Source organism: Pseudophryne corroboree, chromosome 1 (genome assembly GCF_028390025.1).
Source record: "Pseudophryne corroboree isolate aPseCor3 chromosome 1, aPseCor3.hap2, whole genome shotgun sequence".
NCBI lineage: Eukaryota > Metazoa > Chordata > Amphibia > Anura > Myobatrachidae > Pseudophryne > Pseudophryne corroboree.
Window position 1 is genome coordinate 955,578,395 of NC_086444.1, and position 23,448 is coordinate 955,601,842.

At 39.8% G+C, this 23,448-nt stretch overlaps 1 protein-coding gene across 4 annotated transcripts in view; it reads left to right on the forward strand.

The window, feature by feature from the left end:
- Window positions 1–19,761, forward strand: part of MARCHF1 (membrane associated ring-CH-type finger 1) — a 508,234-nt gene extending 488,473 nt beyond the window's left edge. For 3 of the 4 annotated variants that reach the window (XM_063920435.1, XM_063920436.1, XM_063920438.1), the window contains one exon: window positions 16,560–17,653. In XM_063920435.1, the coding sequence (XP_063776505.1) occupies window positions 16,560–16,864 (305 nt within the window). In that variant the 3' untranslated portion in view covers window positions 16,865–17,653. Of the gene's footprint in view, window positions 1–16,559 lie in introns of all 4 variants that reach the window. The other variant, XM_063920437.1, reaches the window with a different exon arrangement.
- The last annotated feature ends 3,687 nt before the right edge of the window (window positions 19,762–23,448 follow it).

A 23,448-nucleotide genomic window follows, 5' to 3' on the forward strand; every position in this document is an offset into this window, starting at 1 on the left:
ATTGCACGAACATTACGAGTGGGTAAATTTCAACTCGAACATTTTCATTATCGGCTTTTACATTAATTACATTTCATTATGGGCTTTACTCATCTGCATTGGTGTAAAGACTACTAGACTGTTAATCCATCAACATTTACCTTTACTAGCATGAGGCCTGTGATTTTCTGGTTGGATACGTTTGCTATTACTTTTCTACTGCTGTAGGTTGTTACTTCGCAGCAATCACCTTTTTCTGGCCTGAGGCCTGTGATTAGCTGTGCCGTGCTCAGACTTGGAGCCCTACAGTATCTGTTGAGCCACAACAGTTTTTTTATGAAGCAACAGAGCTAAATATATTATGTTATGATTATTTCCACATTCTGTAAGGATGCTGAACAAGAGAAATAAAATAAAACCGAACAATTGTTTTATAATTAGCTATCTGTGGTGGTCACTTGTTTGGAATGATGCTGAATAATAGAAAATAATATAAAACAGGATAATTGTCTTATAATTAGACATTTTGTGGTGGTCCTTTGTTTGGTTATCCAGCATTATACATTCACCTGCAACAGGTGTTTGAAATCATTATAGCCTCCAGGTGATTGGATGGAGCACCTTTTAAATACAGTATCTGAATTCAAGTATACCTGGTACTACCATTCTGAGAAAACATTGCAAATATATTGGTATAACTGGCATCTGGTATAATGTTCCTGTCTGGTAACGTACATCACCAGTAAGAGACATCCGGATTATATAATAGGCTAACAACGGACCACAGTGCATGATAGATCATTTAACAACATTTATCTAGGTATACAGCAGATGAATAGTGATATTTTGTATATCTCTATATATATGTTTAAAAAAACCTATGATTTAAAATGTTTTCAAAAAATATTAAAAACAACCATGAACCCATAAATTGAAGTGAAAAGAGATGGTTACATTGTAACTTGGTCCAGGATTTTTAGGGTCTAAAAAACAAAAATTAGGTTTTTTCAATCCTTGTTTTAGGATTTTATAGGTTTTAAAATTCTCAGTTTAGGAATTTATACATTATATGATAATAAAGCAAAACCACGCAACATATCATTATGCTTGAAACACTGTGTCTATATTACAGATGTGTCCTGATACCCAATAGCCAATGTGCGCATGCGCACAGCTTCTATTCACAGGAGACAGAGGGACTGGGCAGGGGCATTTTAAGAGAGGAGAATGCCCGCATGCTGCCTCAGTTGCGGGCCCCCTCCTCTCTGGCAGCAAGTAGCCTCTGACATCTCCAGTGCACATGTGCAAATCACTCAGAAATAGCTGCGGTGGCCATTTTCCAAGTGATTCCTGTCTGCAGTGCAGGGCCACTGTCATGGGTCTCTGGAAGGGTAAATATAATATATGGGTGCGGGGTGTGCGGTATGGGCCCCCCTGGACCCAGAGGCCCGTGAGCACACCATGCACACATAACAGAAATGCCTATGGGTCTGTGGGGCATGGCCAGCAGCTCGCAGAGTAGTAAAAAAGGTGGTTAGGCAACAGTGCAGAGTATATTTAGTCTATAGCAATGTGGAAACTGCCAAACACTCTGAGTGGTCCAATCTCAGAGTAGATAATTCAAGAACGGATTGGGGGGGGGGGGGGGGTTGTGCTCACCTGGTGTGTGTATGAAAAGAGAGTACTGCATGAACATGAAAAATATAGAGAGAAAGAGAAAGGCAAGAGGGAAAAAAAGGAAAAATAAAACTACTGGTGTACAGATAGATTAACAAAACACCTATTAATTCAGCAACACATTGCACCGATTGCTCTTTTTGAACATCAAGCACTATAGATCTCCAACATCTCTTTTTTTGGAATTCCTCTTTTCTTTTTTCCTTTTTCTTTTTCCTTTTTTTCCCTCTTGCCTTTCTCTTTCTCTCTATATTTTTCAAGTTCATACTCTCTTTTCATACACACACCAGGTGAGCATGAACACCCCCCCCCCCCCTTCCCAGCAGCTCACAGAGTACTAGACATGCCCCCACAAGGACAAAGACGGGAGGTATGGCTCGCAACAGCGGCATTCCTGCAAAGCCATACCCCCCTGTACAGTGGCCACGCCCCCTTTTTGGGCATGTGCACACCCAGATTAGGTCATTTTAGGTCCTGTAGAAAGTAAGTATGTTATTCCGTGGTACATAAAGCATAGAAGGAAACTGAAACTTTGAGTGTACTGAGAAAGAATTAGAATAGGTTGGAACCTAAGAATCCTGTGCTTAGGAATCACCTTATGACATGACAATGTTGATTACTGTATAATACAGTAGGGATTGCTGCTGGGTAACCCACATTGATACAAAAATTGTATTGGGAACACTGTATAGACTGCTCTTCTTACAGCTCCCTTATTTGTATTTAGACACTGGAAACATGCTGCCAATTACATCTAGATAATTGATACTCTGTGTCTTAATTGAAGGCAATCTCAGTCTATATTTTATCAAGCAGTATATTTGAGCTAAGATTCTGCTATTAAAGTAACCAATAACACAAACTGCTTCAATAACAAATTGAAAGTTGTTACATTTTATACTGTGAATCGACATAGGAACTACATTCTCATGCACATACAGTATTATAGAGCATCTTTCACTTTTATAATTTTCTTACATTGGAGATTACAGTGAATTACAAAAACTATCTACAGTATTACTAAACATCTATGCTACTTAACATTTACTAAAGCGCCTTATATATTTTACTCATGGATTAACCTATCCAAAGGTAGTTGGGATACTTTTCCTACTACAATTGTGTATCTCTGCAGGACACAGTCATAATCAAAAGATATTGTAGTAACAGTACGTAAGAGAGGTAATTTCTTCACCTCTCTCGATATCAAGTTAATAATAAGTGGTATATCATTTTTGAATATTTTAAATATAAGAATGGGAAGTTCAGTTTTACTAAGGACTATGGCCTAATTCAGGCTGGATCACAGTGAGTGATCCATCTGGAATTATTGAGAAAAAGATGCATCCTGCGCATGCACCTGCACTTTCTGCAAGGGGTGTGCATAAAAAGGCGACTAGACACCTAGTGACCCTAGTGCCCAGAGCTACGATTTTTGCCAACCCCATATATACACCAGGGAAGGGCTTGTAGTGGGATTTGTATAAAGTAGTAGACTTGCAACTGGCACAAGATGCAGACATGGGTGTGGGCCCTGTTTACGTAGTGTGGTGTCAGTTTTCAGTATTAGGACCAAATATTTTTTTACAGTATGTGATTGACTGCCAATTCACTACAAAGTGCAATGGAGCTTAACAAATCAATGAAAATAAAAATGACAGTCTCCAATAATAGCTTTCTAAGTGGACAACATTGTTTATGAAATTTTTAGCTGCCATCTTGTGTTTTGACTAATAATTTATATTTCTGAAACTAAATGTATACTCAGGGCCATCACTGCTCCATGGCCCCTACATCTGGCATGCAGGTGCCTGGAATGGCACCCTGTGGCCAGTAGCACTCCTTATGTACATGCTTTGGACCCTCTGGACAAGAAAGTATATTGAGCCGTGCAGACCGTCTGGGCAGCTTTATTCTTACTCTTGCCGACCCCTCTCGTGACATCATGTGTTCAGGGGAGGGGCTAGCACAGGGCACCAGGGAGCCCTGCTCTAGTGCTGTGTACACTATTCACACTTGTGTTAAATATAGCTTTCCACTATTTTTGCTGTGCTTTCCTGAGATGTGATTCTCTGCAAGGTTTTCAATAGCAAAATGGTAATGTAATGGTTAGTGTATAGTGGTTTTAACAGCTTCTTGTCAGTCTTCAGAACTGGAGGCGTTTATAGTGCAATGAGTCTTAATTGGTCCATCGTATGAACTAGTTGAGAGCAGAGAAATATTAAGTGAAACATGATGCGGGAGTTCATTTTAATACGTTTTGAAGAGTGACTGCCTATTGAGATGCTCACTGTGCAAATAAAGATTTATTACACAGAGGATCTTGTTTAGAAACAAGTAATAAAGCCTTCTTCCCTTAGGTATATTCATAGACCTGAGACAGCTTTAACCATCACACAAATCACACTAACATGCTCCAAGTTCAGCTACTAGTGTGGAAAAAATACCATAGCATTGTATGTGTAACTAAACATTAGTTATGTATGACTTTCTAGTCAACTGATAAAGCTAGATTGATGAGTGAACTCTGTTTTATATAGCTCCTAATTAGATATACTGTATTTGTTACTGTTTCTAATGCAGATGGTATTTGACTGTAATTTTTTGTGTTATGACTGTTCTAATGTTATTATTGGCTACAAACTGATCTAACCCTATGAATGTTCTAATGATATTATTGACTGCAAACTGATCTAACCCTATGAATGTTCTAATGATATTATTGACTGCAAACTGATCTAACCCTATGAATGTTCTAATGATATTATTGACTGCAAACTGATCTAACCCTATGAATGTTCTAATGATATTATTGACTACAAACTGATCTAACCTATGAATGATCTAATTATATCATTGGCTACAAACTAATCTTACTCTATGGGTTGAATTCAAATGTTTGAAAAGTCGGTTGGGTGTCTGTTTTTTCCTATCTATTAGATAGGAAAAAACAGACTCCCAACTGACTTTTCAAACATTTGAATCTTCCCCTATGAATGTTCTAATTTTATTATTGGCTACAAATGGATCTAACCCTATGAATGTTCTAATTTTATTATTGGCTACAAATGGATCTAATCCCATGAATGTTCTAATGTCATTATTGGCTACAAACTGATCTAATCTATGAATATTCTAATGATATTATTGGCTACAAAGTGATCTAACCCTATGAATGTTCCAATGTTATTATTGGCTACAAACTGACCTAATCTATGAATATTCTAATGATATTATTGGCTACAAACTGATCTAACCTATGCATGTTCTAATGGTATTATTGGCTACAAACTGATCTAACCCTATGAATGTTCTAATGATATTATTGGCTACAAACTGATTAACCCTATGAATGTTCTAATGATGATATTGGCTACAAACTGATCTAACTCTGAATGCTGTAATGTTATTATTGGCTACAAACTGATCTAACCCTATGAATGCTGTAATGTTATGATTGGCTACAAATTGATCTAACCCTATGAATGTTCTAATGATATTATTGGCTACAAACTGATTAACCCTATGAATGTTCTAATGATGATATTGGCTACAAACTGATCGAACTCTGAATGCTGTAATGTTATTATTGGCTATAAACAGATCTAACCCTATGAATGCTGTAATGTTATGATTGGCTACAAACTGATCTAACCCTATGAATGTTCTAATGATATTATTGGCTACAAACTGATTAACCCTATGAATGTTCTAATGATGATATTGGCTACAAACTGATCTAACTCTGAATGCTGTAATGTTATTATTGGCTACAAACTGATCTAACCCTATGAATGATGTAATGTTATGATTGGCTATATACTGATCTAACCCTATGAATGCTGTAATGTTATGATTGGCTACATACTGACCTAACCCTATGAATGCTGTAATGTTATGATTGGCTACACTTTTACTCCAGACTCCAGCGTATCCAAAATCATGGACTGGATCCAACAGTGACACGTTGAAGTGATCCCTCCCACAACTCCTCACTATGGGGCAGAAGTATTAAGCCTGGAGAAGGGATAAGAAGTGATAAAGCAGTGATAAGTGGAAGGTGATAACGCACCAGCCAATCATTACGGGTTTGAAAAATTACAGTTAGGAGCTGATTGGCTGGCATTATCACCTTCCACTTATCACTGATTTATCGCTTCTCCAGGCTTAATACATCTGCCCTTATGGGACTAATTATGAGTTAGACGCATTGACGATGTTGGACGCAGTGAAGTGCTGTTTCTATGTTAGCATGCATCACGATTTTAATTGGATTCGCAGTACAGATTTAGATGCACGACTGCAGAAGTGAATTGGAAATGTATGGGGCATTCCTGTCTAGTGACTGTGAGGTAACTGGGTGGTGGCTAATCAGATGCACAGAGATGTTGCTTCTTATGGGAATGCATGTTGCTGACAGTGGTTGCATACAGAGGCGCAGGATAGTTCACATAGGAGGCTATGTTCAGAGAGATAATCTGCACATGTTTTTATGGTACATCCAATCAGCCTCCTTGTGTAACACAGAACTTGCAATTTACTTTATTCTGGGAAGGATGACTTCTTGCTATAGACATGAGAGCATTTTGAAGTTAAAATCGTAAAATGAATACTCTATCCATATCTTCAATAGCCCAAGACATTATTTAATGTTCCAATGTTTTTCATATGAGTGTAATATCAAATACTTGCACTGTCTCCCCAGTCTGCTGCGCGCATTGTATGAGACAGAATAAATGAACTGTAATATGCTGTTCTCCCAGAAGGTTCCCTAACCGCTAACGTTCTGCTGGAAAGCACAGCTCCACTGTCCTCTTAGGCCTTTTCACTTGCTCATTTCTAATTAATTCTGGCATCAACACTTCACTTACCTAGAGCAGCTGTCTCCGTAGAAAACGACATTTTATATTAAATAAGCTGAGTGTCCTGTAGAGATGAGAAAAAAATTCAAAACTGTTCTGCAGAATCTTCTACTTATCCCCGTTTGCAATTGTACATTTCTCCAACACTGTTTTGCCTTAACTGTTCTGTGCTGAATTTTCCCTTTATCGTTTTTGCTCCATACTCATTTCCCAGTCTTGTCCCAACCACATCAGACAGCAAAATGATTTAATGCTGTCATTGACCCACAATGCAGAATGTCTTTCCACTGAATGAAGAAGCAGCGCTTGCAGAGTGTAAGGCTGATTCTGAGCAGACACTTCCGCAGCCATTTTTCCCTACAGTTGCAGTATTGTACTTACTTTCATATGCTAAGGGGACAATTCACCAAAGTAAAACACAAAATTCTGTGTCTGAAAGTGAAAGCCTTTTCTGCCCACTGTTTTAGCATCTGCAATCATCATCATTAGTAACAAAACTTGTAGCAGGCAGTGCACCCAACCTGTTTCTGTGACATGACGTTATCACCATACACAACCGACAAGTTGACAATGAATTTCAGCTGCTGATATGCCTTTAGATGATGAAATCTGATCACAGTACGCACTTCTATGTATGACCATGTTTCCGCCAGTCCCACCATCTTACATCCGATGTTGGGACAGTATGACTGATATGAGGTGCACTGTAATGGTCATGAGGGGAAGCAGTGGTCTATCTGCTCTGGTCTAGTGGGGAATCAAAATGAAATAGGGAACATTACACACGTTGGAGGTCTTGTTACCTCACATCTTAGAATTCCAGCCTGTGCCACTGTAGGACAACCCCTTAATTTACTTGGTGCTCCATTTCATAACAGTGCTACAGTAGCTGTAGGCGGTATATTTGGCTTAGTATCACTGTGATACTTACAAATATGCCACCGGTATTTACCATCACTTACCTGTCTGGCAAGGTCCAGCTTTGCCTTCTTCCTGTGCTGTGACCATTTGCACACGCGCATTTTGTTTCGACCCAGAAGGGATTCCCCAAAGCTTGTGCCTGATCCCCATTACCGACAATCTGAATGGTGCAAGTGGTACAGTCATAAACAGCGGTAAGCTAAACTTACTGCTATTTACGAAATAGTAAAGGAATAGCATAACCCTTTATAGCATCAGTAGAAAAAGTTTCTAAATAAATATTAACAGAGTAGATAATGCTAGTATGCTGTCAAATACTGTATGTAATGTATGATATCATCATTTATTTTTTTCATACACAAAGATTTATATGATACATTTTGACATTTTAGAGGATTGGCTGATATAAACATGCATTTCATATTCATTGGGAAATTTCACAATGTCTTCTCAGCCTGAAGCGCTATCAGCAAACAGAATGTGTGAGTCCATCTCCATGAATATGTGAACAGCATAGGTTCATGTTTACTGATAATGAAATACATGACATTCACTTTTAAATATTTAATGTATGTTAAGGTTTGAAAAACTGAACCATTGTTTAGAATTCTGTTTTTTGAAATCAATGCAGTTTCATAAACATTGCATTTTTAGAGTCCTAAATTGGACTTATGTTCAACTCTAAATTGGGTCCTGTGTATTTAAATGGAGTAAATTTCAGTCTCCCTGGATGACTAGACCGTGGCTCTCTCACCCCTAAATCCGCTCCTGATTTTGACCCCACCCCCCAAACCTAAAAACATTGTGGTGCCCCTGCTCTTGTCCATGTGAGTTTGTGATTTTAATTCCACATGGATTAAAAGCCTAAATAAATAAGTATCAACATTAGATTTGATTAATAATAAATTAGTGAAAGAGAAATTTGCAGAGACTTAAATTTTAAATAAAATATTTAATCATGTGTCTGTGGGATGTATATTCTAAAAGTATTTATTTATTTGGCACTTCAGTGCTCCGAATGCTGTGGCATGCTGGTTCTTGTAGTTCTACAAGTGCTAGCATGCTCTTGCAACCTTCAGTATATTAGTTCTGTACGGATGATGAAAGCACCTTATAAGATTACACCAACACCCACAGCATAAAAATGTTTTTAGAATGGGAGTTTTTGAGGCATGATTCTCCTAGGGAAATCATCCCAGTACTGAAAAGGCTATTCTGTGTTACAGTGTAAGCTGCTGGAGCTGATTGCAGATTTCGTGAAGGGGAGGGGGTGGGGGATAAATGCTGTTCATTTTTTTAGCTTTTTTTATTTGACAAAAATGTACAAAGGTCTGTGCAGACGACAATTATCAGCAGCAGCAGCAGAGACATTTTCTCATCGGACTAAGCACCTGTAACAGATACTGTATACCTCATGACATACATAACTGCAGTTACTTCAAACTTTACCTTGAAATTACATGAACATGCCTTTACTGTACTCTTAATACAAATGCAGGCATTTACTAACTAAACAGAACTGCATTAACAACGGTTTCCATGTCTCAGATATGGTTTTTTGACCGCAAGTCTTCCATGAAGACCACTTATAGCTAGAGATGAGCGCCAGACCATTTTTGCTGGATTTGGATTTGGCTCAGATTCATCGTCCAGCTTGGGATTTGGATGTTGATTTGCCAAACCGCTGTGAGTGGTTTTAGATTTGGATTTTTCTCAAAACTTGACAATAAAAGCTAAAATCACATTTATTGGGCCTAATTTGTTCCTAGACTATTATTAATCTCAATAACATGAATTCAATTTGGCCATCTCATAGCTCACAATATTGTTTTCACCATTATTGGCCAAAGGCTGCAGCGAGCTGACTGGTTACTAAGCGACAGAGCAGTGGCACAAACACGTGGCAATTTATAGCACATGTATGAAACTTTGCCACACAGCAGTGGCAGAAATTAAAAGTGGTGCAAGATGGAATTGTCCTTGGACCCTCCCACCCATCTTTATGTTGGATATTAAAAAGGACATGCACAGTTTAACAAACCAAGCACCTTAGCGACAGGGATGGCCACTTTTGTGGCTGAAGTGCTTGGTTTGTTTTGCCCCCTACATAACAAGCTACCAATCGGCTTAAGGCAACAGGGGTATGGCACCACAAGTGCATATACATGACCCCACCACTTAATTATCTAAGCTATTTGTGTCATTTTATAGTGGAGCGCTGAGCTACAATAATGTGATTCAATGCAAAGTGCATCATTCAACCTCCTGGCAAACCACTTAAGTTGGGAATTGGATGGCCCAACTCTGTGAGGAGGGTGGGAGAGCACCTCTAAATTCGGGACTCTCCCAGAAATTCCAGAAGAGTTGGCAAGTACTGTAAGTCATTAAGTAATAAAGTGTCATACTGCATTCAAAAGAGAATGCGGCTAGCTTTACTAAACAGGCGTGTCTTGTATTTAATATTATTGCCATTTTTTCTGTAAAAAATCACCCAATAGTAAATCTAACCCAATAGTGTCTTTGCAGTAGTATTAACAAATGCAAAAATCACAGTTTCACTAGAAAATGACAACAAAAATAAAAAAGGGAACATGGGTTTGCTCCAATTTATTCCCCTCGTGGTTCATTGGGCATAAAATATATCTGCTTTGTCCCATTATGGGTTTTTTTAATAAGGAAATATAAATTCTGCTTTTGACTATATTTTTTTTTAAAGAACTAGCAATAAAACCTGTTACTGTCAAGATTTAGAATCCAGGAGGAAGAACAACATTTATGCTTGTTAATAGTAAAAGAAAGTAATTTACAATTAACCTGTTCCACCTGTAGTTCAACACATAAATATATATTTTTAGAATTGTTCACATTGCATGCGTATATGAAGGAGGTCATGACCTTTCGTAGAACAAGTTGTGACATTAGTTTCACACCAACAAGCATAACAAGACGTGTGATGTCTTCCCTTTAAAGGATGATAAAACAGCTAAAGTTTCCAAACCACCATTCATCTAAGTTTTATTAGAAACTATGTTGACAAACCAAGAAAACAATTGTTCATTGATTTCCCTGTTTTCTTTTGTCTACTTAAAACTTTCTGAAAAAATACTTTCTAGACTTTTAATTGGGATCATCAGTGGCGCAGTGCATAGACAGAATACCATTGTACTCTTTTTCTATGTTGATTCATGGTATCACTTTTTAACAAACACAGTGGGTGAAGAATAAAACATCAGTAGGATGTTGACTTATTGCTATAAAAATTATTGCTTTGGGGAATTAGATGAATGGTGGTTTGTAAACTTTATCTGTTTTATCGCCCTTTGAAGGGAAGACATCACACGCCTTGTCATGAATGCTGGTGTGAAACACTTATCTCTGTAATATGAAGGGATATGACTAATGTCACACCTTCTTTTCAGAAGCAGCACGTTCTACTACAGTATTTACCAATGCTTGTAAAAATGACATAATACTCATAAGGGGCTATTCTTAGCAGCCCAATCAAAACCTTTTTTTTTCCGAAGCTTCTGCAAGAAACCCTGATGCTGAATCATTGTGTGGTATACAAAACATTCAAGATGCTGGCAATCATGCAAATAACAGACCCAATTCAGATGTGGCTGGAGTGAGCATTGCTGCTGAATCCTTGGAAGCATCAGCGATGCAGCAGGTGGCGTCTGGGATGGGTAGATGCGCCCTACATGCATTAGTGATCCTACGTTCAAGGATAACCTGTTACACCATCAGCCGGCTAACAGACCCATGGGCAAAGGTATAGCTAGGTGCCATGGTGCCTGCAGCAAGGGAAAGTTTTGACACCCCCCACCCCTGTACTGAATTGGGAGCCTGGCCATCATGTTGTGGAAAGTTACATGTGAAAAGTAAAAAATATTTAAAAATCCTAAATTGACGGCTGGTTCTAGACCTTGTGGAGCTCAGGGTGAAAGTTTCCTTTGGGCTTGAGATGATTAGTTGTCTGGGAACTGCACAGGACAGCAGTGGTTAACTACACAAGCTTTGCAGGCTGGAGCTGGAATCTGCACACGTTTGGATTGGTTAACTGCACAGACTTGCAGGCTGAAGTTGGAGATGATTAGCAGTCTGGAAACTGCACAGGACTGCAGTAGTAACTTGCAGATGAAAACAACAGTGGGGTAACTACCGAGGGTGCAGGGAGTGCAGCTGCTATGGGGCCCGAGATGCGTCGAGGGCCCGCAGCTTTCCCTGCACCTAGTCAGCTATTAGGCCCTTGACTCCCCCTGCAAAGAATGGCTGCAGGTGCTTTACTGAGATGTCAGCAGCTTCCCCGGCACAGAGCATCCACCATCCCCCCCCGCCCCTCCATACCATAGCTTTAGTACTTCGGCTGCAGTGAGCCATGGGGCCGGGGGAGAGGGCTTCCCTCTGCCTGCTCTCATCCAGGTGCCTCGGGTCTTCAGTGCCTCCTTGGATTCTAAGTATTGCAATTGGAGTGCTCTCTCTCTCACTCTAGGGGTTCTGGACATTCGGGGTATGTTGCTGCTTCCGCAGTCTTTGACTGGAGTCTCCGATTAGATTGGGGGTCATCCGTGGTCCTCTCCTCCACTGGGCTGTCTCCTATCACTGGGCGGCACCTGACCTCAGCGCTCCGCTCTGTCAGTCGGGCTGTGGTGCAGATAGCTCTCTCTCTCAGCTGGGATCTCAGCGGTGTTGCTGTTCCAGTCTCCAGCCGGCCCTGCAGACTCTGGTCACTGTCTCCCAATCTCACACTGGCAGAAAGCGGTAATCTTCATAGGGGGTAATTCAGACCTGATCTCTAGGCAGCGATTTTTGCACTGCTGCAATTAGAAAGTCTCCGCCTACAGGGGGAGTGTATTTGAGCTGTGCAAGTGTGCGAACGCATGTGTAGCAGTGCTGCACAAACTGATTTTGTGCAGTCTCTGCACAGCCCAGGACTTACTCAACCGCTGCGATCACATCAGCCTGTTCGGGGGTGGAACTGACGTCTGGAACCCACCCTGCAAACGCTTGGACACGCCTGCGTTTTTCCAAACACTCCCAGAAAATGGTCAGTTGCCACCCACAAACGCCCTCTTCCTGTCAATCTCCTTGCGATTTCCCATGTGCTCGGAAATTTTGCACCATCCCGTTGCTGACCGGCGATCCCCGTTGCTGCGGTCTTGCGTGCACACGAATGCACAGTTCAGATCTGATCGCAGACTGTGAGAAAACGCAGCCTAGCGATCAGGTCTGAATCGGCCCCATAGTCCAGCAGCTCCATTCCTCCTTTTGTTCACTGTTCCCTTAGCACTACTGGCTCTGCTTATATGGGTCCTGAGTGACTTCAGGACCTCCTCTTTTTCTGGGATCCCGAACAGTGACAGGGTCCCAGGACCCCAGCAAAAGCATGCACCCTAGCCACTTTGTTCAACAACCTGGGGATCCAATGACCTGACAGTTTTCCCAGTCAGGGCTCAGCAAAACTCCCTTTCAGAAACTGACAGGGTCACAAAAAGTTCAGCCCTAACATAACATAGGGATATACAGGCTGTATATAAAATAAAATACAAAAGAAAAAGATAAAAGGGGTTCCCTTTTGTTTATAATTATGGGGTACCACATTTACAAGGTATGGCTGATGAAGACTCGGCTGTTCTGTCCCGCATACCACCCTGCAGTTACAGCTCATACTGCGCCCCCCCAGGTCATCTAGCCCCCCCATCTCCCCAATCACAGCTCATACTGCACCCCTCTCGCTCAGGTGACTCCACCCCGCTGTCACAGTTCAGAATGCACTACCCCCCTTTCCCCCAAGTTAGTGGTGTAGCTTCCAAGGGTGCAGCTGCTATGGATTTTCATTCCTGCCACCTCTGTCCCTGTGTCCCTGCTGTCGCCCTCTCTCTGGAGATCTGTGTTGTGGGTCCCTTTCCAAATTTTGCTATGGGGCTTAGGAAGTTCTAGTTACGCCCCTGGATAACAATATGGGAACTATTCAGGATGGCAGTGATTAATTGCCCAGGTACCTGTACAGTGTTTGCAGTCTGGAGCTGCAGAGGAACTGCTGGAGCCAAGTAGACAGATCCACTGTACTGTAAGTTGTACTGGCAATTATCTGTCAGCATCTGCTAAGTCATATATGATGCTATAACATATGATTAGCAAGATGGTGGTGGACATGGAGTGGAGTAACTGGAATCACTGGAGGACACACTAGATATGTATAACAGAGCCAGATTAGGGCATTATAGGGCCTAGGCAAGATACTGGTTCAGGGCAACATTGACTCTACAAAAAAAATGCTTTAAATATTACTATCATTGTCAACATTATGCTGCTGACATTTTCACTGTTGACAGCATAACGGTCAACCAAACATATCCATCCATCTATCACACAGTCAGGGATTGCTCAGCGAAGTTACAATTACAGTATAATGCCAACATTGTAAAAATTATTTAAATATTATTGCTACTGTGTCTGCATTCTGTGGTCGACATCATGTTGTTGACAATTTGATTGTCAACAGCATAAACATAGAAACATGGAATTTGATGGAAGATAAGAACCACTTGGCCCATCTAGTCTTCCCCTGTCGACCATTTAACTACAGTACTTCCTTGACATGGTCTCAAAAGCCCATTATAGCATTTACGATTGGGAATTTGAGCTTGATTAATAGTACATGTACAAATATGGTAGATTCTTATTTTGTACCAGTAAATGTGGCATACAATTGCACCTCCATGCATTCATGTCACTTTTGTTCAGTAGCTATCAGAACTTAATCATCTTCAGAAGAAGAGGAGGAAGAAGGTAAGGAGTGATGAAAATAGAAAAAGTATAAAAATGGAAAGAAGGTACAGGCAAGTGAAAAAGTGTTTCATCGGGGGCTCAAGGGAAAAGTGGGTGTTGGGTACAAAGTCACAAAACATGAGGTATAGAGCAAACTGTTCTGTTTAAGCCTACATACCAGAAAAGGGGTAAATGTTTTTTAGAATTTGCACTGTTAGGAAAGACAGCATGTGATTTGGGCTATCTGGCCTTTGGACCGCAGTTAAATAAAAGATACAACAAGTATGTATTAGGGAGAAAACTTTTACATATTAATTATGCAGGCAATAATTATTATTTTTATATTAAGGAGCCAATATTAATTGAATTTTTTTACAGACAATTTTAAGCTATTATTTTATTAAGGGAGCAGCAATTCCTTAAAGGGAGAGGAAATAGAGAAGGTTAGAGAGAGTGATTGAAGGGGCAGGGGCAGCGAAGAGAGAAAAGGGTGAAAATCTAGTTTGAGACAGGATGAGTCTGAAGTGAGGACATGACCTGGCAGCATCAATTGTGGATGTAAAATGGACGGGAAAGTCCATTGTCTTGCAACTTTATATTATGTTATCAAACTATAAATAAATATATATATATATATATATATATATATATATTATCACACTCCCCTCTGTACATACACACACACAAAATTAGCAGTCTTACACACAATGCCCACTGTAGTGCTCCTTACGTAGAGAGAGAGAGAGAGAGACACGCACACACACAGTGTCAAGGAGATATAGAGGGAAACAGTGTTAGGGGGGAAGAGCCAGTGTCAGAGAAATAGAGCGAGGAAAAGAGAGTGCCGAGAGGGAGAAAGAAGCAATGCCACAGAGAAAGAGAGGGAGACAGCATCAGTGTCAGGGAGATAGAGACTGTGTCAAGGAGAGAGGGAAGGGGAAAGAAAGACAGAGTGAAGGAGAGAGGGAGAGAGAGAGAGACAGTGTCAGGGAGAGAGTGTCAGGGAGAGACACTTTGCTGTAGTTCAGGGGCCTCTTGCTTCATCCTCCACAGCTGCAGCCTGTGGGGGTGCTCTTGGTGGTGACTGTTCTGTCTGGCGAGCGGGGGTGAAGGAGGAGCGGTGGGCCTTGTTGGCATCCTTTGACAGGGTGCAGAAGCGAGCAGCGGGCCCTGGAAGCAGCCAGAGCCCATAGCAGCTGCACCCCCTGCACCCACGGTAGTTATGCCACTGCTTGCACCAGCCCTATACCTGGTGCAAGAGATCAGTCTATACGCCTTCAACATGCACTAACTAGCCTTAGCCTACATGCAAACTTCCTACTCCTACCTAGTTAAGCCCATTCAACTGCAGGTAGAGATGTGACTGAGATGCGTATGACGAGATGCATATAGAAGCATGTGTTGATGGCTAAATATTAGAAGATCCATCTGTATAGCTGATTGTCATGTAATCTAAATCACGCCCGTATAACTGCCTTACTATCCTGAATTCAGAAATTGGTTCCTCTATATTCCAGAAGAATAATCCTGAAAGAAAATTGATTTCTGGTACAATTGGTTCTCAATGCATCTGTTTTACTTTGCCTCTAAGGACACAGGACTTTTTTGGCTCCTATCACAGGCAAAAATGTAATATATTTATCAGGGTTTTTTTAATTGTATACTGCCTATATATGATATCTTTCTTGTGAGTCATCTACAGACTATCTATATGGTCTAAACTATTATTATAGCAGTGTCGTTATTTTTGTTTTTTTTACTTATATGCTCCTGGTTGCATTTCATGGCAAAATTTAACCAGATATATGTTTGAAAGAAAGAATCAAATTTCTTGTTGTCAATAAAAATGCTGATATATATTCTACGCAATGTCTGATGTATATTGCCACCCCCTCACCTGATACAAACATTATACATTTATGAAGCTTTTAAGATACTGAATCATACATTTTATAAGTAACCTTTTCTAGCTTGCATTTTATACGTAATGTTTTTTTTTTATGTTTTATAAGCGTGATCATTTGACCTGCACTTGCTGGTACAAATACAGTAGATGGCTTTTAGAAATAAGAAATGCTTTAACTGAACTTGTTTTTTTATGACCGATGTAATGGCACATTTTAATAGTTTTCTGCTGGCGTGCTATTTCTGATTATAAAGAGAGCATTACATGCTGAAATCATTTATTTCTTTTCATAAAATCTAAAATATAGAGCTTTGATTAAACAAATATTGATTATAATATAAATATGTGTTCAACAATACCATTTATTTCCTTAGTGAAAGTGAAAATGTGTGAACAGTTTCTATTCATTACAATTGGTTATTTTTTTGTCTTTTGTATCGTAGGTGTTCTGGAGTGGCCATTTTGGACAAAATTGGTGGTGGTGGCTATTGGATTTACAGGTGGCTTGGTGTTTATGTATGTTCAATGTAAAGTCTATATACAGCTGTGGCGAAGACTGAAGGCTTACAATCGGGTAATATTTGTTCAGAACTGTCCTGACACCACTAAGAAGCCTGAAACAAAGAACACTCCAAATAATCAGAACACAGATATTAAGGATTCTATAACTGTTCCAGTGTCACAGACATCTACAAATCTACAATCATGTGCTGAAGCACCTGGAGTACCTGGGGTCATACCTGTCTGAGCAGCCTGGCAGTATTCTCCAATAACTCTCTATGTTTCTTATTCACTGCAGACATGTTACTAGGCGCTAGTAATTTTCTCCCCGTGATACAGAAATGGAAAATACAATACCACATTATTACACCTGTTATTGATCTTACAGTATGATCATGACGGTACAAAACTAAGGAAAAAAACACAAGAAGGAAAGATATTACATTTTTGTATGACCATACATGAAGAAATACTGATTTTATTAGTTTTGATTTGTGAAGGAGAACTTATTTTTCCAGTTGTTGTATTTGTTTATATGTGAGTGAGTTTAATGTTTTCTATTGAACAAAAAATCTAAAAAAAAGACATGTAGACAATAAATTCAAATAACATAGCACTAATAGTACTATCTGTAGTCTAATTTATAAATTAAGTCTCAGAAGATACAAAAAAAACTTTAATTTGTACAATGTTATGGTATAGTATTTATATAGAACTGGGTTTATACACTGGGCTGTAATACAGTATGTAAGCAGTCTTTGAATTAACACTTCTTGCTGAATTGTATTCATTGTGTTACTATGGCGAATCGGAGAGCATATGCAATTCTAATAATGCCTGTTTCCAATCATTGAATCTTTTGTGAAGGATCTGGTATAAATCTAATCAATATACAGTATTCAGCATATAGTATGTGGTAGAATTGAAAACAGCAACAATGTTATTACCACTTAGTAAAGCAAGAGTGGTGGATGTGTTACACATAGTATTTTCATGGGCTATTGCATTTTGAATAAAACCAAAGCAGCCTGTTTCAGCACTGACTATAACTGTGTTTTATTTTAAATTTTTTCATAATTTAACTTTAAGGATCTGATACAGCGAGAGTAATCGTACAGAGAGAGTACTTCCCAAGTATGCGTACAGAGAGAGCACTTCCCAAGGATGCGTACAGACAAAGTACTTCTCAACTATGTGTACAAAGAGAGAGTACTTTCCAAGTATGCATATAGAGAGAGCACTTCCAAAGGATGCGTACAGAGAGAGCACTTCCCAAGGATGCGTACAGAGAAAGTACTTCTCAACTATGTGGACAAAGAGAGAGTACTTTCCAAGTATGCATATAGAGAGAGCACTTCCAAAGGATGCGTACAGAGAGAGCACTTCCCAAGGATGCGTACAGAGAAAGTACTTCTCATGTATGTATACAGTGGGAGTACTTCCCAAGTACGCATATAAAGAGCATTCTTCCCGATTATGCGTACAGAGAGCGTGCTTCCAAAGGATGCATATAAAGTACTGCTCAAGAATGCATACAAAAAGAGTAATTTCCAAGTATACATACAGACAGAGTACTCCCCAAGTATGCATACAGAGTACTTCCCAAGGATGCGTACAGAGAGAGCAATTCCCAAGTATGCATACAGAAAGAGTACTTCCCAAGGATGCATACAGAGATAGTACTTTCCAGGTATGCATATAAAGAGAGTACTTCCCAAGTATGTGTACTGTACAGAGAAAGTACTTCCCAAGTATGCGTACTGCATTATCTGTGATTTTGCACTGTGCCTAGAACAGTGAGTGAACACTTATGTAATGTGCATGATACAGCCAGTTAAGCTTGCTTGTGCCTTGATGCTGTAGGTGCAATGAGAAGCTTTCTAACGTAGACATGTACAGTAAAGGTGACTTTACATAATTGTGCAAAGACGCACATAAGCCTTAGAGCCAGATTACTTGCAAGTGGTCATGTGAAGGTGAAAAAAGTGAAAGATGATGCTGGTTCCACCACTGGCAAACCACTTGGCTGGTGTCAGCACTGATCAGTGATCTCTTTGCTTCTCTGACATATTGGTCCCGATTCAGATGTAGTTGGAGCTGTGCTCATTGTCACAAAGTAGTGATTGTTGGTACTTTGTGCATGAGCAGGACCCATTCTGCATGTGCACAAATGGGTCCTCTACTCCATTTCTGGGACTTTTTACTGTGTATGCTAAAGTATTAAGTGGTGTACCTCAAGGGTCTGTGCCAGGGACTCTTCTATTTAACATATTTAGAAATGACCTGGGAGACGGTCTTGAGAGCAAAGTGTCCATTTTCGCAGATGACACTAAACTGTGTAAAATAATTAAAACAGATAGAGATGTTGACTATCTACAGAATGACTTAATCAAATTGGAAGTTTGGGCCACAAAGTGGAGTATGAGGTTTAATATAGAGAAATGTAAAGTTATACATTTTGGGACAAAGAACAAACATGCAATTTACAAATTGAGGTGACTAAGAGGAGATATGATTAATATTTATAAATACATTGAGGGGCAATATAGGGAATTATGAGACAATTTGTTTATCAAGAGACCTGTAGACAGAATATGTAGCCACCCCCTAAGGTTAGAGGAAAGGATTTTTCAAACCCAGCTAAGGAAGGGTTTTTTCACAGTGAGGATGGTAAAGATATGGAACTCTCTGCTGGTTACTATGTAATGCTCTCTGCATTATGTGGTAGTCAATTTGACACTCTCTGTATATGGCGGGCACTACAATGCACTCTGTATTATATGGTGGCCACTGGTGGACTGCATTATATGGCAGGCACTGCGATGTTCTGCATTATATGATGAGAACTTCAATGCTCTATATATTATATGGCAGTCACTGCAATGTACTCTGCATTATATAGTGGTCACTGCAACACTTTTTGAATTATATGGTAGGCACTGTGACACTCTTTGTATTATATGGCAGACTGCAATATTCTCTGCATAGTATGGTGTTGACTGATGCTCTCTGCAGTATATGGCATTCAATGTGATGCTTTCAGTGTAGTAATGCAGTCACTGCAATGTTCTCTGTATTATATGGCAGTCACTGATGCTCTCTGCAGAAAAGTGGATCCATTTACCAATAAATATTTATGCCTTATTTCCTGAGATCGCAGATTTTTTAGAGGTTATCCCCAAATATTTAGTATCATAATAATGTATTACTGTGGGACTGTACAGCATATATCTCCATTATCTGTTGTGTTTTCTATGGGGGATGGATTGCTGCCGTATTTACCAAATTCCAGAATGCAAAGCATTCCAGAGATTGGCCCCTGCATATACTCAATGGACATTGTGTAATTAGGCATCAAAGGGTTCCCCCAAAACCCTCCCCAGCAATGGGACCACACATGTGTAGGAGTCCTGGCAATACATCACAAGGACAAGCTCCTTTTAGAGCCTCTGTCCCTGCAGGTGTAGTATGATACATGTCGCCATAAGAATCACATATTGCATTGCAATTCTGGGCACTATTACTGAGCCCAGATCACATTGCAAATGTGATTCTTGCTAAATATTCCCCAAAGGCTAATGAAGGGAGTGATCGGAGGAATCATTGTAAACAGCACATAAGCCTGCACCAGAAAACAGTTGTCTTCTAGGGAGCTGTTCAAGGTCCTGATACAAGGGACAAATACTGTACACACCAGTGACGTGTGGTAAGGTCATAAGCTGGGGAGCCACTGAATAAATAAATAAATATATATATATATATATATATGTATATATATCAGTGCAATACCCAGCCCAGTGGCCCCCTGTCTCACCTGGGTGTCCGGGACTGTGCCGCCACTGCTGCTTATTGGGAGGGAGGAAGAGGGAAGTGTGCTGTCTGCCGCTGCACTCATCACTGCCTTCGGGACCTCCGCTTCCACCCACCAGTCACTGCCGGGTCCCGTCACTTATGCCCGCCAGGTCCCGCCGCTTCCGACCGCCAGTCACCGATGGGTCCCGCCGCTTCTGCCTGCCGCATATAGGGGTGATTGGACAGCGGATCCAGCACTGGATCCGCTGTCCAATCACAGCTGCCTTGCTGACATGGGCATGGTGGCTCTGTCAACGAGGCACTTATAGAAGTGCCGCTTACTCCATAGTTTTTAATGGGCTTTTACAGCCCAAGTGCTTGGCCCCACTTCATCCTGTTCTAATTGCCAACGGGAGGCACTGCTATCAGTGCCTCCCAAACCAATTTAAAGTACTAAAATAGTCACCATAATATAAAGATGATACTTATAACACAAAATATGTGTCATAAGTATCTTCTTTGTATTATTTTAATCATTAATGACAGGGGAGGTGCTGCCTCCCCTGACTGCACGTCCCTGGTACACACCTCAGGTATTTCCAGTCTGACAAATCAGTAATAGCCCATTTTCTTCTGCCTAATTACAAAATTTAATCTATTAAAAATATCCCTCAGCAAGGACAATTAAACTTGGATTTTTCTAAAAGCAGTGAGGTTGTAAAGATACACTACCATATACAATACTTGATTGTAAGCACAGATCTGTCATGTGTATGCCAACCAGCGATAGCAATGCGTGGCCCCGCGCATCGCTATCGCCGGTGCTAGATTGAGCCTGCATGCAGGCTCAATCTAGCCGGTCGCTTACTTCAGCGCTGTGTGAAGTGAGCGGCCCCCCTCGCTCAGCACACAACATGCTGTGCTGAGCAGGGGGAGAGATGTGTGCTGAGTGGTCTATGTTAAGATCGCTCAACACACATCTCTCCCGTCAGTACTGACCTTTACAGTTAATATGGATATTTAGATTAAGAGTAATGTACATTGTTGATATGGATTGTAAGAAAGAGTCTAAATTAAGGTCAGGGTTAGGCAGAAGTATTTTAAACACCAAGCAACTCTATTTGTGGCTTACTGATACACCGGGGAGTTGATTAATATTACTATAACACTTTATTGTTGAATAATATTATATGGTATCATTTAATGCGTGGTTAAAAAAAATACCTATACTGTACCTTTTGCTTCGTAGAGTGACACTTTTGAAGAGTTGATTCATGGGTCAGCAAGGAATAAATAATATTCAATAAATAAAATAACATTTTGTATTAAAAGACACTTGGCTCTTTTCTGGAGTGTGTACAGAATCAGTAGCTGCTGCCAGAAGAAAGAAAATTAGAAGATTGACCCTTTTTCAAGGTAACTGCAGCCTGTAACCACACCAGCTTATCTGCTGTCCTTACCTGGGTATATCGCACATGTATGAGAAATTGACTTTTTGGGGGCAATTGTGGTACACTATACATGCACACTGAAAATTTGCTGTTTGCAGAATGTATCTTCTAACAAAATGTATATGTATACATAAGCCTGTAGTACACAAACTATACCTCATTAATCAAATTCTTTAGTCTTTTTAAAATACTTTTTATTTATACTGCCATGTGTCCATGAACATTTCTGCTGCTCACTGCCATCTTGCACTCCAAATCCATAAACTATGGTAAAAGTCTAGGTTCTCTGACGCAAATCAAGGTATCTGCCCAAATCAGCACAGTTGAAAAGTGTTGTTCAAACAAATTGGATAAAGCCGTGATTTAACCAATTTTTCAGACTGACAGTTTCTGTCCATTTTCCAGTGTTTGGGAGAAAATGGTCGATTGTCATTTGCTCCCATACATTACCATATTTTCATTCCAACCAGCCAGATTGGACAGATGGTCTGCCAGATAACTGTACAGTGTATGCTCAGTTTAGTTTATATTTGGGATTTTCTTTTTTCCTATCTACAGCCAACTCCTTCACAGCAGATTTCAGATTATTTTCAATTTGTGTAAAGCTGGGCATACACTATACAATTATCATTGAAGATCATCTGCCAGATCTGGCTGGTTGTAATGAAAATCTGGTAATGACAATCGACCATTTGCTCCCAGACAGTGGAAAATGGATTCAACCAATTTGTCCGAAGAATCATTTTTGTTACTGTCCAGTGTTTGGGAGCAAATGTTTGATTTTTTCTAACCAGTCAGATCTGGCTGATTATCCTCCTGATAATTGTAAGTTGTATGACGAGCTTGAGAGTTGTGGTAGATCACTACTAAAACAACAGTCCTTGACCTTGTTTTAAGTTTAAAAAAAATAGCCCTACATACTGTATGTTACATTATATGTCTTTTGTAAAATACAACACCTATACAATATGTTATGGAGCTCTACAATGTGTTGAATTAAGTAGTAGAAATCAATAGTTATAAATAAAAAAAGGCCTTTGGTCTTAGTCATATCTGTTCATAAAGGTTATAAAATGATATTGCTGTAAATCTTTAGTGTGAAACATGCTGATGTTACCATTTCCACAAACTTGCCATGGTCATCTAAAATATTTATGATGCTTACCTGGACTAAAACATTTTTTCTAACGCAAAATGAAAGGACTGTGCTTAAAAAAAAAAAAGAAAATCAAATCTGCGAGATCAGTTATGTATTAAGGTCATCTAAACAAGAACCAGAAATTAGAACCTTTGCAAAAAGTATACAAAAATATTTTAGTAACTTTTTTTAACTAACCTCTTAACCTTTTGAAATGATCTCTTTTAAAGTGACAAAAGCTCAATCATCTGGTAAACTGGAAAAAATCATGAAGCTGCAACTGTAAAAAAAAAATAATAATCTTAAAGATGCCTGCATTATCTCCAATAAAAGAAGAAAAGGCAGCAATAAAGGGCAGGGCCGTAACTTGGTGTGTGCGGAATGTGCTCTGCACATAGCACTGCAGGGTTGGGGGCGCAGTACGTAGCACTTGTCAATTATGAATTATCA